The sequence below is a fragment of the Salvelinus alpinus genome, chromosome 6, assembly GCF_045679555.1.
Source record: "Salvelinus alpinus chromosome 6, SLU_Salpinus.1, whole genome shotgun sequence".
Lineage (NCBI taxonomy): Eukaryota > Metazoa > Chordata > Actinopteri > Salmoniformes > Salmonidae > Salvelinus > Salvelinus alpinus.
Genome location: NC_092091.1, coordinates 40,318,008 through 40,337,215, shown reverse-complemented (window position 1 = coordinate 40,337,215; position 19,208 = coordinate 40,318,008). Strand labels below are relative to the sequence as shown.

Genomic DNA, 19,208 nt, shown 5'->3' with positions numbered 1-19,208 from the left:
AGCAGCACGAGCTCTGAAGATAGATGGGGGGCAATCAGTTCACATATGGTGTCCCCCTGGTGTCCACCCTCAGCTGAGGGTGGTCAATAGCAAGCGGCAACGGTGAGAGACTTGTTTCTGGAAAGGTGGATTTTTAAAAGTAGAAGCTCAAACTTTCTGGGCACAGACCTGGATAGTAAGACAGAACTCTGCAGGCTCTCTCTGCAGTAGATTGCAACACTGCCCCCTTTGGCAATTCTATCTTGTCGGAAAATGTTAGTTAGGGATGGACATTTCTGGGTTTTAGGTGGTCTTCCTGAGCAAGGATTCAGACACGGCCAGGACATCTGGGTTGGCAGAGTGTGCTAGAGCTTCTAATGTTAACATGCATGAAACCTAGGCTATTACGGTTACAGAAGTCAACAAATTATAGCACCTGGGGAATGGGAGTGGAGCTAGGCACTGCAGGGCCTGGATTCACCTTCACATCACCAGAGGAACAGAGGAGTTGAATGAGGGTACGGCTAAAGGCTAAATGAACTGGTCGCCTAGTATGTTCAGAACAGTGTAAAAGGAGCAGATATCTGGGCATGGTAGAAAAGATTCAAGGCATAATGTACAGACAAAGTTATGGTAGGATGTGAGTACAGTGAGGGTAAACCTGTGCATAGTGACGATGAAAGAGATAGTCTCTAGAAATATAATTTATGCCAGGTAGTGTCACCGCATGTGTGGTAGGTGGAACTAAAGTGTTAAATAAGGCGTATTGAGCAGCTAGAGGCTCTACAGTGAAATAAGGCAATAATTACTAACCAAAGCAGCAATGAACAAGGCATATTGACGTTAGCAACAGGCATGCGTAGCTGAGTGAACATAGGAGTCCAGTGTGTGGCTTCAGGCTAGCAAAAGGGCCTTGGAGAGATGTCGCGACGGAAGAAAGTCTGTTGTGGCCCCCTCGTGCTATTACGTCGTCAGACGGATCAGCAGGGCTCCGTGTGGTAAACCAGGCCAATTGGCAAAAAATAAATACAAATAAAATAAAAATTGGTGTAGTGGCCAAAGAATTTGTCTGATGGGCCTCTTAAGCTAACAGTCCGATGTGCTCTGGATAGCTAGCAGGCCACGACTAATATGCTAGCGGGTGGGCATTCAGGGTAGAACGCGACGGCGGAGCCAGTTGAGAGAAATTATGGACCTCTTTGGCTCGCCGGGACATGGGCCTAGCAGATGGGCCTAGCACGGCTGGCGCATGGCTAATTGGTTCTTGCTTCGGGACAGAGACATTAGCCAGGAGTGGCCACTCGGATAGCAGCTAGCTAACTGCGATGATCCAGGTGAAAAAAAGGTCGGAGCTTGAGGTAGGAATCCGGAGATATGGAGAAAAATAAGTCAGATTTTCTCTGGTTTGGGTTGCGCTGTGCAGACTGGCAAGAGTTGTCCGTGCTAGAGGTAGCTGATGACCGCTAGCAGTGGCTAGCTGACTACTAGCTAGTAGCTAGTTAGCTGGCTAACTTCTGTTGGAGTTCCGGTTCAGAAGACGGAACAGCAGGGTCCCGTGTGGTGAAACCAGGCCAATTGGCAAACTAGGTATAGTGGCCAAAGAATTTGTCCGATGGGCCTCTTAAGCGGACAGTCCGATGTGTTCTAGACAGTAGCGGGCCGCAGTTTGCTAGTAGCCAATTAGCTGGTAGCAAGTTAGCTGGCTAGCTTTTGATGGGGGATCCGGATTCTTAAGTATAAAATAGCAGATCCGTACCACATTGCGTGAGGCGGGTTGCAAGAGAGTATATTCAGTCCGTAGATGGAAAGTGATATTAAAATATAGATACGGGAATAAAACAAGGAAAAACAATGTTTACATGGGACAGGGAAGGACAAGATAATATCACACGTCCGACTGCTACGCCATCTTGGAACATAAAGATTGCCTACGGGCAAGGGATAAGTATGATTTTGGCAGGATGAAGGGGGCTGAGCCCCTTGTAGTCACTCCCAAAGATACCAGGCGCCCTTCCAGAGCACAGTATCCACTTAGTAAAGATGCTAATTGTAGGTATTACACATGTATATGACTCACTGTTAGAACACGGAGCATTAGTCCTGTGTCCACTCACCTTGCAACACCCCTATCTTGCCAGTAAGAAAGGCCTCGGGCATGAGCAAACACAACATCACCTATGTGGTTCCCAATCCTACTACACTGTTGTCTGCAGTTCCAGCAACAGCAAATTGGTTTTCAGTTATTGATTTGGCTAATGCGTTTTTTTAGCATCCCCGTGGCAACATATTTTCAGTTCTGGTTTGCTTTTACATTCCTTGGCAAGAGATTTACTTGGACCAATGGTCCCCATGGGGTACACGGACTCCCCCCACAATTTTTTCAACCGCATTGGCACAAAATTGAGGGTTTCCTTCCCCCGGAGGGGAGCACTCTAATACAGTATGTGGATGAGTTATTGCTATGCTCTGAGACTCTCCAGTCCTGTGAAACTGACACAAGAGCTCTGTCAGAGAACAGCCAAAGTATCAAAAGAGAAGTTGCAACTAATCTCCCAAACGGTTCAATATCTATGTCATGATATCACTCCCAGCTGGGCACAGAGAGTGCAAGCCATTCTCTCTGTCCCACAGCCTGTTACCAAGTAACACATGATGTCACTGACTGGTATGGCAGGGTATTGTAGGGCGTGGCTGCCTGACTATGCTGAGGTTGTCCAGCCTCTCTCTGATCTCACTTATGGTCACAAAATGGCTATGAATGATAAGATAAAGTGGACCCCTGAGGGTTTGACGGCCCTGACAAAACTGAAACAACTCATGACTACTTCCCCATGCTTGGGGTTCCCTAACCACTCTAAACCATTTAATCTGTTTGTGTGTGAGAAAAATGGTTTGGGGTCTTCTGTTTTGACACAGGAACATGGAGGAAAGCAGAGACCAGTGGGTTACAATCCTAAACAATTGGACAGTGTGGCGAGAGGTTTGGTGTGTTGTTTAAAAGGCGGTGGCTGCTGCTACTGAAACTGTGTTAGCGTGTGCAGATATTGTGGTCCATGCTCTTATTTCACAGGCAAAGAGAGCACACCTGACTCCAGGGAGAATCTGAATGTGCTGCTCACAATGTGACCCTGAAGAGGTGCACTGTGCCCAATCCAGCTGCACTGTTGCCGACCCCTGATGACGAAGAACCTCATGACTGCACAGCCCTTGTTGAAGATGGTATCCAAACCAAGGTCAGACTTAACTGATGTACCAATACAGAATGCTGATTTGGAATAATTTGTGGATGGCTCAGCGGTCTGACAAGGGAGAGCCACTTGTAGCTTATGCTGTAACAGCATCTACCACACTTGAAAGTGCTAAATTGCCCTCACCTCAAGCTGCTGAGTTGTTTGCTCTTATGAGAGCTTGCATTTTGGCTAAAGGACAAACTGTTACCATTTACACTGACAGTAGATATGCATTTGGCGTGGTACATGCTTTTGGAACCCTCTGGAAGCAGTGAGGTTTTCTCACGTCATCAGGTAAGACAATCTCACATTCGAAATGGGTTGACAACCTTTTAAAATGTGAGAAAAAAATATTTCACTTTATTTGGACTGGCAAACCAGATCAAGTTAAATGAGCATATTTATATAATAATATTATATATAATTAAAACGTTTAAATATTAAGGCATTAAGCCTCTCTCTTAAAGCCTAAATTGTACTGAAATTGTATATACAGTTTAAGTCGGAAGTTGACATGCACTTAGGTTGGAGTCATTAAAACTCGTTTTTCAACCACTCCACAAATTTCTTGTTAACAAACTATAGTTTTGGCAAGTCGTTTAGGACATCTACTTCGTGCATGACACAAGGCATTTTTACCAACAATTGTTTACAGACAGATTATTTCACTTATAATTCATAGGACTTGTTTTACTGTGGATATAGTTACTTTTGTACCCGTTTCCTCCAGCATCTTCACAAGGTCCTTTGCTGTTGTTCTGGGATTGATTTGCACTTTTCGCACCAAAATACGTTCATCTCTAGGAGACAGAACGCATCGAATTCCTGAGCGGTATGAAGGCTGCTTGGTCCCATGGTGTTTATACTTGCATACTATTGTTTGTACAGATGAACGTGGTACCTTCAGGCGTTTGGAAATTGCTCCCAAGGATGAACCAGACTTGTGGAGGTCTACAATTTTTTTCCGAGGTCTTGGCTGATTTCTTTTGATTTTCCCATGATGTCAAGCAAAGAGGCACTGAGTTTGAAGGTAGGCCTTGAAATACATCCACAGGTACATTTCCAGTTGACTCAAATGATGTCAATTAGCCTATCATATGCTTCCAAAGCCATGACATAATTTTCTGGAATTTTCCAAGCTGTTTAAAGGCACAGTTAACTTAGTGTATGTAAACTTCTGACCCACTGGAATTGTGATACAGTGAAATAAAACAAAAAAATTGTTGAGTGGTTGAAAAATGAGTTTTAATGACTCCAACCTAAGTGTATGTAAACTTCCGACTTCAACTGTATATATATAAAAATGAAATATCACATATACTTAAGTATTCAGACCCTATAGTCAGTGCTTTGTTGAAGCACCTTTGGCAGTGAATACAGCCTGGAGTCTTCTTGGGTATCACACTACAAGCTAGGCATACATGTATTTGGGGAGTTTCTTCCATTTTTCTCTGCAGATACTCTCAAGCTCTGTCAGGTTGGATGGGGAGCGTCACAGCACAGCTATTTTCAGATCTCTCCAGAGATGTTCGATCGGTTTCAAGTCCAGGCTCTGGCTGGGCCACTCAAGGACATTCAGAGACTTGTCTCGAAGCCACTCCTACGTTGTCGTCGCTGTGTGCTTGGGGTCGTTGTACTGTTGGACGGTGAACCTAAGCCCCAGTCAGAGGTCCTGAGTGCTCTATAAGCAGGTTTTCATCAAGGATCTCTGTACTTTAGTCAGGATCGAGGGAAAGGGGAACTGAGCAGTCTCCCAGTCCCTGCCGCTGAAAAACATCCCATCAGCATGCTGCCATCACAATGCTTCACCGTAGGGATGGTGCCAGGTTTCCACTAGACGTGACATTCAGGCCAAAGAGTTCAATCTTGGTTTCATTAAATACGAGAATCTTGTTTCTCTGGTCAGAGTCCTGTAGGTGCCTTTGGGCAAATTCCAAGCGGGCTGTCATGTGCCTTTTACTGAGGAGTGGCTTCCGTCTGGCCACTTAACCATAAAGGCCTGATTGGTGGAGTGCAGCAGAGATGGTTGTCCTTCTGGAAGGTTCTCCCAACTCAACAGAGGAACTCTGGAGCTCTGTAAGTTTGACCGTTGGGTTCTTGGTCACCTCCCTGACCAAGGCCCTTCTACCCAGATTGCTCAGTTTGGCCGAGCGGCCAGCTCTAGGAAGAGTCTTAAACGTCTTCCATTTTAGAATGATGGTGGCCACTGTGTTCTTTTGGGACCTTCAATGCTGCAGACATTTGTTGGTACCCTTCCCCAGATCTGTGCCTTCGACACAATCCAGTCTCGGCTCAATACGGACAATTCCGTAGACCTCCTGGCCTGGTTTAAGCTCTGACATGCACTGTCAACTGTGGGACCTTATATAGACAGGTGTGTGCCTTTCCAAATCATGTCCAATCAATTGAATGTACCACAGGTGGACTCCAATCAAGTTGTAGAAACATCAAGGATGATCAATGGAAACAGGATGCACCTGAGCTCAATTTCGAGTCTCATAGCAAAGGGTCTGAATACTTATTTAAATAAGTTTTATTTATAAATTTGCAAATATTTCAAATAACCTGTTTTCACTTTGTCATTATGGGCTATTGTGTGTTGATTAAATAAAACCATTGTCATCAATTTTAGAATAAGGCTGTAACATAACAAAATGTGGGAAAGTCAAGGGGTCTGAATATTTTCCGAATGCACTATATATATAGTGCATCATTATACTCTTGGGTAAATTATTTATTTTTAGGGCAATATCAGTAGACATTTTACAAATATGAAGGTTCAGGACCCTCATTAGACATCGTAGCAAAATGGACGGATGGAATACAAAAGGAAATAGAAAAATGGCATTATACAGGGAAAGACGGGTTAATCTGTGGCGTGTTGGAGTTAAGATCAGAATGAATGGTGAATTGGCCACTGTGGGTGAAAATCCAGCACTTGAAGAAAGAGGAAGTTAGAAATATGTATAATTATTTAACTACAGGTACCGTAGATGACAGCGAAATAGCAGTGGAAGTATTGTTGTCCGTTAGTTTACTCCAATTAGGGTAGGGATGGTAGGGGAGGAAAAAGTATAGAAAAAACCCCAAAAGAAATGGAAACAATTACATTGATAGAACCTACAATCTAGGTGTAATAGTAAAGCTGATCTACCCTCTTCCCACTTAAAAAATAACCACAATCAAGTTAATTTGAACACTGTAAGAGTTGAATGGTGAACACTTCCAAAAGTCTTATTATAACACCAGTTCAGTGGGTGTTCACTGAAAGTATTGTACATTTAACACTTTCGAGTTAAATGTACACCATTGATTTTGCTGTGTGATGCATCCTGCCAATAGAGTTCCAGACACTTGTAGAATCTATGCGAACCCGCATTGAAGCTGTTCTGGCAGCTTGTGGTTACCCAACACCCTATTAAGACACTTTATGATGGTGTTTCCTTTATTTTTGGCAGATATCTGTATCTCTACACATACATCACTTTACTGAAAAACTCACTCACAGTCTAATTACTGGTGCTCACACTTACAAAACACACTCACAGTGTATCTCGGGAGCCTCTGCTGTCTCGTCGAAGTCGTCCTCTCGGTCCATCTCAGAGTATTTGTCCAAAGAGCGTTTGTGCACGAAGGAGAGCACCTCCTGTAGAATATCCATCTTCCTTAAGATCTTACACAGACCGTGTACTCTCATAGCTTCCTCATGTCTGATCAACGCACGACGCAGGTGGGCCTTACCTAGAGCACGCACGCACGCACACACACACACACAAAGACACAGACACACAGGAAAAGCTTTAGTAGGATATCACAAAGGCCATGGTTGCGCATCAAATATAGATACAGTTGAAGTCAGAAGTTCACATAAAATAGTTTTAATGACTCCAAACTAAGTTTTTCATCCACTCCACAAATTTCTTGTCAACAAACTATAGTTTTGCAAGTCGGTTAGGACACCTACCTTGTGCATGACAAGTCATTTTTCCAACAATTGTTGAAAGATATTATTTCACTGTATCACAATTCCAGTGGGTCAGAAGTTTACTTACATTAAGTTGACTGTGCCATTAAACAGCTTGGAAAATTCCAGAAAATTATGTCATGGCTTTAGAAGCGTATGATAGGGTAATTGACATAATTTGAGTCAATTGGAGGTGTACCTGTGGATGTATTTCAAGGCCTACCTTCAAACTCAGTGCCTCTGTGCTTGACATGATGGGAAAATCAAAAGAAATTAGTCAAGACCTCAGAAAAAAAAATTGTGGACCTCCACAAGTCTGGTTCATCCTTTGGAGCAATTTCCAAATGCCTGAAGGTACAACGTTCATCTGTACAAACAATAGTACACAAGTAAACACCATGGGACCACGTAGCCGTCATACCGCTCAGGAAGGAGATGCGTTCTGTCTCCTAGAGATGAACGTCCTTTGGTGCGAAAAGTGCAAATCAATCCCAGAACAACAGCAAAGGACCTTGTGAAGATGTTGGAGGAAACAGATACAAAAGTATCTATATCCACAGTAAAACGAGTCCTATGTCGATATATCCTGAAAGGCCGCTCAGCAAGGAAGAAGCCACTGCTCCAAAACTGCCATAAAAAAGCCAGACTACGGTTTGCAACTGCACATGGGAACAAAGATCATACTTTTTGGAGAAATGTCCTCTGGTCTGATGAAACAAAAATAGAACTCTTTGGCCATAACGACCATCGTTATGTTTGGAGGAAAAAGGGGGAGGCTTGCAAGCCGAAGAACACCATCCCAACTGTGAAGCACAGGGGTGGCAGCATCATGTTATGGGGGTGCTTTGCTGCAGGAGATACTGGTGCACTTCACAAAATAGATGGCATCACGAGGAAGGAAAATTATGTGGATATATTGAAGCAACATCTCAAGATATCAGTCAGGAAGTTAAAGCTTGGTCGCAAATGGGTCTTCCAAATGGACAATGACCCCAAGCATTCTTCCAAAGTTGTGGCAAAATGGCTTAAGGACAACAAAGTCAAGGTATTGGAGTGGCCATCACAAAGCCCTGACCTCAATACCATAGAACATTTGTGGGCAGAACTGAAAAAGCGTGTGCGAGCAAGGAGATCTACAAACTTGACTCATTTATAAAGGGGTCCGTCAGGAGGAATGGGCCAAAATCCACCCAACTTATTGTGGGAAGCTTGTGGAAGGTTCCCCGAAAAGTTTGACCCAAGTTTAACAATTTAAAGGCAATGCTAGCAAATACTATGTATACTATGACCGTATGTAAACTTCTGACCCACTGGGAATGTGATGAAAGAAATAAAAGCTGAAATAAATCACTATTATTCTGACATTTCACATTCTTAAAATAAAGTGGGGAGCCTAACTGACCTAAAACAGGGAATTTTTACTAGGATTGTCAGGAATTGTGAAACTGAGTTGAAATGTATTTGGCTAAGGTGTATGTAAACTTCCGACTTCAACTATATGTGTTTGTGTGTGTGGTGAGTGCGAGCGTTCTCACCCAGTTTGCGTCTCTCCTCGGGGTCTCTGAGCACCTGGCTGAGTGGGGGTCCAGCAGGATTACTGACATGGAGCTGGAGGAGAGCCTTCTCTCCCTCTTCATCACACTCTTCTTCATCAATGGACTCTACGGGACACAACACACACTGGCAGATAGACACACATTTACTGGAATACACACACTCATACTAAAACACACGCACACAAACAGGACAATTTCCGAACCACCACGATCGGCATTCCTGTCATCATCAATATCAGACTCAACTCAACTCAACACACACCCACCCACCGCACGGTGATACTTACGTGTGAGGTCACAGAGAGCGACAGCAGCATAGTAGTGTGAGAGAGCTCTGAAGTGTTCTGCTTTCACCTGAACCATGGAGGCCCAGGAGAATGGGACATAGTCCTTCACTAGGGGCTGAGACATGGTCTGGAGCACCAAGCTATACACGTCTGATACCTATAGCGAGAGAGAGAGAAAAAGACGGATGAACAGAGACAGGAGAATGGAACATAGGCCTTCACTAGGGGCTGAGACATGGTCTGGAGCACCAAGTTACTGTAAAACATCAATTAAAACACAGTCTCAAATAGCCACCTGTCCCTTTTAATAACCGGTCAACGGCACACATTTCAGCAAATAAACACTGTTTCAAATAAACTCTAGGTCTAAATTAATTATTTACGAGGTCACCATGAATTGTTTACAAGGTTTAATGTTTGATTTGTTACATTAAATAATTCAAAAATGACTAAAAAATAAATGGCAATCATCCGTTTTTAAATCGCCAGTAAGAAACTGCTAGCCATTGACTGCTAACAGCTGAGAACTGCTAGCTGGCAAGCACAATAACAGTAAACAACTTCAGCAGTTCATACTCCTAGAAAAATCAGCAGATCGCCATCTAGTGGCAAAAGTAAGAACTGACGAAAATGCACAGTTAAAGAGGAGAATAATATTATTCTGTCAAGGAAAAGTTATATATATAGAGAGAGAGAGAAATGTGACCGTGTGCAAATGATAACACAGTGCAGAAAAGGGAGAAATGTATTAAAATGCTGGAAGTGATGAATGCTGAAATTAAACAATTAACTATGCAAATCAGCAAAAGCTGTGCATCAAATAGACACCTAACTCAAATAGAAGCCTGTCTGTAATAAGTGCCTGTTGGGTTCAGTGATTTAAGCAAATAAACACCCGGGCTATTAAAGTTTTACAGTATATAGGTCTTATACCTACAGAGAGAGAGCGAAAGAAAACAGGACAGGCTGTGCCAACTCTGCTCCCGGGGAAAGGTAGAGAAAGAGCTGGATTTCCTATTACACTGTGAAAAATACTTAGACCTAAGATAAATCTTTCTTTACAAAAACTATCATTCATTGCAACGAATTTGAAACTATAAAATAAAATAATTTAAAAATATATTTATTGGATGAAAAACCAAAATGTGTAGTTTGGGCAGACAAGGACAGTATGTGGCCTCTTGCCACAACCAGAGGGCCAGCCAGTGAAAAGTACAATGCAACAATAGTATTTGAAATTTTGTTTTGGCTTACATACACTATACATACAAAAGCATGTGGACACCCCTTCAAATCAGTGAATTCTGCCATTTCAGCCAAACCCGTTGCTGACAGGAGTATAAAAAAATCGAGCACACGGCCATGCAATCGTTATAGACAAACATTGGCAGTCGAATGGCCTTACTGAAGAGCTCAGTGACTTTCAACGTGGCACTGTCATAGGATGTCACCTTTCCAACAAGTCAGTTAGTCAAATGTCTGCCCTGATAGAGCTGCCCAGGGCAACTGTAGGTGCTGTTATTGTGAAGTGGAAACGTCTAGGAGCAACAACGGTTCAACCGCGATGTGGTAGGACACACAAGCTCACATAACGGGACCGCCGAGTGCTGAAGCGCATAGCGTGTAAAAATTGTCTGTCATCGGTTGCAACACTCACTACCGAGTTCCAAAATGCCTCTGGAAGCAAAGTCAGCACAAGAACTGTTCGTCGGGAGCTTCATGAAATTGGTTTCCATGGCCGAGCAGCAGCACACAAGCCTAAGATCACCATACGCAATGCCAAGAGTAAACTGGAGTTGTGTAAAGCTTGAGTAGGAATAATTGTCTGGGGCTGTTTTTCATGGTTCGGGCTAGGTCCCTTAGATCCAGTGAATGGAAATCTTAATGCTACAGCATACAATGATATTCTAGACGATTCTGTGCTTCCAAGTTTGTGGCAACAGTTTTTTTATATTTTACCTTTATTTAACTAGGCAAGTCAGTAAAGAACAAATTCTTATTTTCAATGATGGCCTAGTGGGTTAACTGCCTTGTTCAGGGGCAGAATGGCAGATTTGTACCCAGTCAGCTCGGGGATTCGAACTTGCAACCTTTCGGTTACTAGCCCAATGCTCTAACCACTAGGCTACCCTGCCGCCCCGACCCGAGGAAGGCCCTTTCCTGTTTCAGCACGACAAAGCCCCCATGCACAAAGCGAGGTCCATACAGAAATGGTTTATCAAGATTGGTGTGGAAGAACTTGACTGACCTGCACAGAGCGCTGACCTCAACCCCATCAAACTCCTTTGGGATGAATTGGAATGCCGACTGCGAGCCAGGTCTCATCGACCAACATCAGTGCCCGACCTCATTAATGCTCGTGGCTGAATGGAAGCAAGCCCCCGCAACAATGTTCCAAAATCTAGTGGAAAGCCTTCCCAGAAGAGTGGAGGCTGTAATAGCAGCAAAGGGTGGACCAACTCCATATTAATGGCCGTGATTTTGGAATGAGAGATTCGACGAGTAGATGTCCACATACTTTCGGTCATGTAGTATACCATGCCACATGGCTTTAAGTCATGTAAAACTAGCCTACCACAATTACTTTTATTTAATGTTGTTCTCATTACTATTGTTGTTGATAATATCATTACCACTACTACGAGTACTAGGCCTACTATTACGGTTAGTCTGACCATTGTTGTTATACAGTATGTCCTTTGACAATGTAAGTAATTTAACTTGCCATGTGAATAAAGTCTAAGAGTGAGTGAGTGAGTGAGTGCAAGTGAGAGCGAGTGAGATATAGTCCTTAACCATGGTTTGGGACATGGTCTGGAGCACCAAGCTATACACATCTGTTACCTACACACACGCATGTAGGCACACACAGACAGAGAGAGGGGGACAGAGAAAGAGAGTGAGGTGAACAGAAGAGAAGTCTTTAACAAGAGCACTGGATCAAGGTCATGAGCACCAGTGAAAAGAACATGTTGGCTATCTACACACACACACACACACACACACACAGGTCCCCTCACTCGTGCGGCCTCTTGAGCCACTTGTAGCTGGGAGGTGAAGTGTGTGTCCTGCGTGGTGAGTGTGACCCTTTCGAACACACACTCCTGCACTTGGGCGATCATCAGCCGGACCAGCATGCATAGCGACGGGCCGCTCATATCCAGACTGGGAGCGTTGGAAAAGTTCTCCTTCAGGAAGTTAAATGCACCTAGACACACCCAGATTTTATACACTTTTATAGTTTACAGTTTTATACAAAAAAAAAAAAAATGCTGAAAAAAAAAATATTCATACAAAAGAGAAGATGACAGTTGCATATGAAATGTATGATCTGCAGTTGTGTGTGAACTCCAATTGTGGTGTGCTAATGTGTAGAATCTCAGGCACTGGTATTTCCTCACCAGGGCCCCTTGTGGTTGTGTTCCTGTAATAGTAGTTTGTGTGTGTGTGTGTGTGCGCGCGCGTTTAGGCCTACCTGCAGCTCTCTGGAAAGCGTCTATAGCCCTGTCTATGCCAGCTGCAGCAGAGCGGTCCTGTCTGGCTCCTATCTGTGTGTAGAGAGCTCCCACATTGAACAGCACACTTCCCTTCTCAAATGCCAACGCACGCTGGCATGACGGCACACCTGTCAGAGAGTCATACCTAGAGACAGTTGGCGGGGGGGGGGGGGGGGGGACACGAGAGAGAGAGAGGTGTTTAGAGTAATTCTAAACTTAAAAAACAAGAGCGAAGATTGGTGAGACACACAATTCCAAGGTTAGGAATGACTAAGAAAATTAAGGTTGAGTGGGTGTGCCTCCAGAAAGTATTCACACCCCTTGACTTTTTCCACATTTTGTTGTGTTACAGCCTGAATTTAAAATAGATTACATTTAGATTTTGTGTCACTGACCTTAACACGATACCCGGTAATGTCAAAGTAGAATTATGCTTTTAGAATTATTATTTTATTATTTACAATATAAAGGCTGAAATGTCTTGAGTCAATAAGTATTCAACCCCTTTGTTATGGCAAGCCTAAATAAGTTCAGGAGTAAAAATGTGCTTAACAAGTCACATAAGTTCCAATGTCTCGCAAAGGGCACCTATTGGTAGAGAAAAAAAATAAAAAAGCTTATTAAGTTATTCATTATAATTTGGATGGTGCATCATTCCGAACTCAGTTGCCGGAGAGGAAGGAAACCCGCTCAGAGATTTCACCATGAGGCCAATGGTGACTTTTAAACAGTTACACGGAACCCAAACCGGCTACGTGCATACATTTATTTTGTCCCCCTACAACAAATGCGATCACGACACGCAGGTTAAAATAGCAAAACAAACTCTGAACCAATGACATTAATTTGGGGACAGGTCGAAAAGCATTAAACATGTATGGCAAATTAGCTAGTTAGCTTGCACTTGCTAGCAATTTGTCCTATTTAGCTAGCTTGCTGTTGCTAGCTAATTTGTCCTGGGATATAAACATTGAGTTGTTATTTTACCTGAAATGTACAAGCTCCTCTACTCCGCCAATTAATCCATACATAAAACATCCAACCGAATCATTTCTAGTCATCTCTCCTCCTCCCAGGCTTTATCATCTTTGAACTTATATGGTGATCGGCATCTAAACTTTCATAGTATTACCACGACGACCGGCAAAACAGTTCGTCTTTCTATCCCCCACGTGGGTATAACCAATGAGGAGATGGCACGTGGGTACCTGCTTCTATAAACCAATGAGGAGATGGGAGAGGCAGGACTTTAAGCGCGAAATAGAAAGGAGTTCTATTTTAGCCCTTGGCATCGCAGACGCTCGTTGGCGCGCGCGAGCAGTGTGGGTGCAATAATTGAATAACATGGATTTCTAAATGTATTTTGCGACGCTCGCGCACGCGACGTGTCCGGTCTGGTTAGCATGTTAGAGTTTAATGACTATGATAAGAGAAAACTGAGGATGGATCAACATTGTAGTTATTCCACAATACTAACCTAAACTACAGAGTGAAAAGAGGGAAGCCTGTACAGAATAAAAATGTGTTTGCAATAATGTACTAAAGTAAAACAACAAAATGTGACAAAGAAAATAACTTTATGTCCTGAATAAAAAGTGTTACGTTTGGGGCAAATCCAACGCCAATTTTCACGAAGTACAACTTCATATTTTCAAGCATGGTGGTGGCTGAATCATGTTATGGGTATGCTTGTCATTGGCAAGGACTAGGGAGTATTTTATGATAAAAAGGAAGCATAGGCAAAATTCTAGAGGAAAACCTGGTTCAGTCTGCTTCCCAACAGACACTGCGAGACAAATTCACCTTTCAGTAGGACAATAACCTAATACACAAGGCCAAAATATACACTGGAGTTGATTACCAAGACAACATTGAATGTTCCTTAGTGGCCTAGTGACAGTTTTTAATTAAAATTGCCTTAAATCTATGGCAAGACTTGAAAATGGCTGTCTAGCAATGATCAACAACCAACTTATACAATCCAGGTGTACAAAGCTCTTAAGAGACACCCAGAAATATGTGATTGTAACATGTATTGACTCAGGGGTGTGAATACTTATCTGAAATGAGATATTTCTGTATTTCATTTTCAATAAATTAGCTAACTTTACTAAAAACATGTTCTCAAGTTGTCATTATGGGGTAGTGTGAGAAAATATTTTATCAATAACAACAAAATGTGGAATAAGTCAAGGGTATGAATAAAGGAGAGGGGGAACCCAGAAAGGTTTCTGTGTGTGTGTGTGTGTGTGTGTGTCCTTTCTGAAGGCACTGTAAGTGAAGAGTTTGTGTGAGACTAAGAGTCTGACCAGTGGAAGTGGACTCCTAGTGTTCTGTGTGGGGGGAAGAACCTCTGGTCCAGATAGTACAGCTGGTTATAATACTCTACCAGGAGCTCCAAACCTGCCTCGTTACGACTGGGGGTACGCATGGCCTGATGATCACACAGGGGCATATATTAGCACACCCACATGAAAACACACACTCAATGCAACATATGACTATATAACAATACATTTACAAGTTGTCAACAACATTAATATGTGAACACGTTTACCAACTAAAACAATTGTTTATTCACAAAACAGTGTATCATATCATTTACACACAGTGTATAAATGATATGACAGTCAGAATTATCAAACATTTAGCCAGCCAGTTTATATTGTTAGTAATATAGCTAAAGCCACTAGGTGGCAGTGCTTTCAAGAGCGGTTGACTTTTGTTCCAACCTGTCTGAGCTCCATATACTCCTTGATTTCTTTCTCAAACAGAGAGCTGTCCTCCCTGTAGTGCTCACAGATATATTCCTGAGAGAGAAGAGCAGAGGACAAGATCAGTCTCTTCAACAGAGAGAGAGAGAGAGCACGCAAGAGCGAAAGGCATATTTTTCTCCTCACCTTGAGAGGAACAGTGAGGTCCACTTCCTTGGTCTCCTTCAGACCCAGTGGGATCATGGGAACATTGATGGCTTCACTGAAGGAGAGAGAAGAGAGATCAACATGTGTGAAATGACACATCACACACCTCCACAGACAAACCCAAATCTGCCTCCCCCCACACCATCCCTATTATGACAGTAACCCCTCACCCCTCCTAACCGTTCCACCCCCCTCCCTGGTAATTCGTTTTTATTATCACTTTGGTACTATTTAAGTATGTGGTGAATAAAATAAAATAAACTCTTATTCCAATACTCAGAACTGGTAATACTTGTAACTGGAACGGAGCTGGTGGGGGGGCTGAAGTCAGGACTCTGTGCAGGCCAGTCAAGTTCTTCCACAGATCTCAACAATCCATTTCTGTAAGTACCTCGCTTTGTGCACGGGGGTATTGTCATGCTGAAACAGGAAAGGGCCTTCTCCAAACTGTTGCCACAAAGTTGGAAGCACAGAATCGTCTAGAGTGTCATTGTATGCTGTAGCATAAAGATTTCCCTTCACTGGAACTAAGGGTCCCGAACCATGAAAAACAGCCCCAGACTATTATTCCTCCTCCACCAAACTTCTACAAAACTCAGATTCGTCGGGCGGACTGCCAGATAGTGAAGTGTGATTCATCACTTCAGAGAACGTGTTTCTACTGCTCCAGAGACCGATGGCGGAGAGCTTTACACCACCCCAGCAGACGCTTGGCCTTGCACATGCTGATCTTAGGCTCGTCTGTGGCTGCTCGGCCATGGAAACCCATTTCATTAAGCTTCCGATGAACAGTTATTGTGCTGACGTTGCTTCCAGAGGCAGTTTGAAACTTGGTAGAGTGTTGCAACCGAGGGCAGATTTTTACGCGCTTTTATTTTGTCAGACAGATCTGCAGCATACTTATGCTTTTTAGCTAGGCCAGCCTGCCTTACTAAAGACTGTACAGTATGGTGAGCACAGATAACATTGTCTGGCTGGCTAGCTACTATTGCCTCAGCAGAGATGCGATGACTTTAAAAAATAATAAAGTAAACTCTACACAATTGAAATATTGTATTATTTCTTAGTAATTTCCCATTTTTCTATTGAGGTTTACAAAATGTGGACCTGACAGAGACAATGGAATAATTTTCAATGTTTTAGCAATTGAATGTTCACTATTTTTGGCTTTGGAATTCCCATGAAAAAGCTCTAAAATAATTTGAATGGCAATTTTTCATAATGCATTTAAAATGTTTGTTTGTTTTTTTAAAATCAAAACCGAAAACCATGATTGTTTTTTTACTAATGGAACCGAACTCAAAAAGAACTAGTCGCTCAGCACTACTGTAACGCAGCCAGTCTTACATTCAAAACTTTTAATTGTGCATACATTTTGTTTCAAGACATCTTTCATCACAAAACCATTGATCAAAAATATAAAAGTTTACTGTGAAATATATTGAGTACATTGGTTTAAAATCACCAAAAGACAACATAAATTACATCTTCTCAATTTAGTTATTCTAAGAACCAGTTTATCCAATAGCATTGCCCTGTGAATGTATTAAGCTACAGTAAATTACGCTGTTTTCACATTAGGCAATAACAGTGCTGTGTTCGAGACCACCTAAAGTGAGACCAATTCAAGACCAAGAGCGGGACGAGAGAGTCCAAGAACAGAAAAATGCAAGTCCAATGAGACCATGATTGTAATTTTGTCAAATCGCCACGAGTTCAAAATTTCAAAGAGCGCTCCGTAAGCTACGCCCCAGTGGGCACAGCTAGGCATGTTGCACTGAGGACAGAGGAAATACTCACATTTTACACAATGGCTCCGCTGTGGTTCTGTGTAGCCTAGATATGCAAATATATTTGAGATCAGTGTATTGCAGTTAATTTCGTCTGACTTAAGTCAAATATCTTTGGAGTAGTAAACAGTTCGCAAAAGATCATACCAAAGGGGGCATCGTTTACTTCGCTACGTAAATTATTGGGATCAAGTATTTGGAATATATTGAGCTCGTTGACAAAACATACCATGGGACGCCTTTTCATACAAAAAAGGTCCGCGGTGGGTCTGTAAATGATGTGATTATAGACAGGTGTATAGCAGTGAGTGTCATCTATTAATTTACTCCTATAGTATTTCGAAGTAGAAGCCATATTAGCCAGGGAAACCAATTGTTCTCACTTTATGATAGAACATTCAGATGGTCTGCCTGACTGTGGGGCTCTTTACCGGAATTATTTTTCAACAAAACTACTTATTTTGCTCAAATAGAAATATAATTAAATTGTGTTTACTTTGAAGAGATGGGCCTACAGTATGGGGAGTGGTTTACGGAGCGCTCTTTGAAATATGCGCTCGTTTCCATTAGGCCTAGGTCCAATAGGTTCGCCACTGCGTAAACATGTCTAATATAGATGACTGAATGGAAGCTGACAATTAGTTTTTTTACTCCTATCGTCTCAGGAGAACTTACGGGAAAAACATCCAAGCCTGACATTGTGCCCAGTTTATTAGGTACACCACCCATCTAAACTCAGCAAAAAAAAGATGTCAACTGTGTCTATTTTCAGCAAACTTAACATGTGTAAATATTTGTATGAACATAAGATTAAACAACTGAGACAAACTGAACAAGTTCCACAGACATGTGACAAACAGAAATGGAATAATGTGTCCCTGAACAAAGGGGGGGTCAAAATCAAAAGTAACAGTCAGTATCTGGTGTGGCCACCAGCTGCATTAAGTACTGCAGTGCATCTCCTCCTCATGGACTGCACCAGATTTGCCAGTTTTTGCTGTGAGATGTTACCCCACTCTTTCACCAAGGCACCTGCAAGTTCCCGGACATTTCTGTGGGGGGGGAGGGGGGGGGGGAGGATGTCCCTAGCCCCTCCAACAGGTCCCAGACATGCTCAATTGGATTGAGATGCGGGCTCTTCGCTGGCCATGGCAGAACACTGACATTCCTGTCTTGCAGGAAATCAGACAGAATGAGCAGTGTGGCTGGTGGCATTGTCATGCTGGACAGTCATGTCAGGATGAGCCTGCAGGAAGGGTACCACATGAGGGAGGAGAATGTCTGCCTGTAACGCACAGCGTTGATTGGCTGCAATGACAACAAGCTCAGTCTGATGATGCTCTGACACACCGCCCCAGACCATGACGGACCCGCCACCTACAAATCGATCCCTCTCAAGAGTACAGGCTTCTGTGTAATGCTCATTCCTTCGATGATAAAACGCAAATCCGACCATCACCCCTGGTGAGACAAAACCGCGACTCGTCAGTGAAGAACACTTTTTGCCAGTCCTGTCAGGTCCAGCGACGGTGGGTTTGTGCCCGTAGGCGACGTTGTTGCCGGTGATGTCTGGTGAGGACCTGCCTTATACAACAGGCCTACAAGCCCTCAGTCCAGCCTCTCTCAGGCTATTGCGGACAGTCTGAGCACTGATGGAGGGATTGTGTGTTCCTGGTGTAACTCAGGCAGTTGTTGTTGCCATCCTGTACCTGTCCCGCAGGTGTGATGTTCCGATCCTGTGCAGGTGTTGTTACACATTGTCTGCCACTGTGAGGATGATCAGCTGTCCGTTCTGTCTCCCTGTAGCACTGTCTTAGGCGTCTCACAGTACAGACATAGCAATTTATTGCCCTCATGCCTCCTTGCAGCATGCCTAAGGCACGTTCACGCAGATGAGCAGGGACCCTGGGCATCTTTCTTTTGTTTTTTTTCAGAGTCAGTAGAAAGGCCTCTTTAGTGTCCTAAGTTTTCATAACTGTGACCT

At 43.1% G+C, this 19,208-nt stretch overlaps 1 protein-coding gene across 1 annotated transcript in view; it reads right to left on the bottom strand.

Moving 5' to 3' along the window:
- The window catches only part of LOC139578684 (rhophilin-1-like), a 60,491-nt gene that overhangs the window by 22,770 nt on the left and 18,513 nt on the right, over positions 1-19,208 (bottom strand). The window contains exons 4-11 of the mRNA XM_071406617.1: positions 15,414-15,489; positions 15,246-15,323; positions 14,823-14,947; positions 12,492-12,658; positions 12,037-12,224; positions 9,017-9,173; positions 8,709-8,834; positions 6,756-6,950 (exon numbers count right to left, since the gene is read on the bottom strand). Coding sequence (XP_071262718.1) covers positions 6,756-6,950; positions 8,709-8,834; positions 9,017-9,173; positions 12,037-12,224; positions 12,492-12,658; positions 14,823-14,947; positions 15,246-15,323; positions 15,414-15,489 — 1,112 coding nt within the window. The remainder of the gene's footprint in view (positions 1-6,755; positions 6,951-8,708; positions 8,835-9,016; positions 9,174-12,036; positions 12,225-12,491; positions 12,659-14,822; positions 14,948-15,245; positions 15,324-15,413; positions 15,490-19,208) is intronic.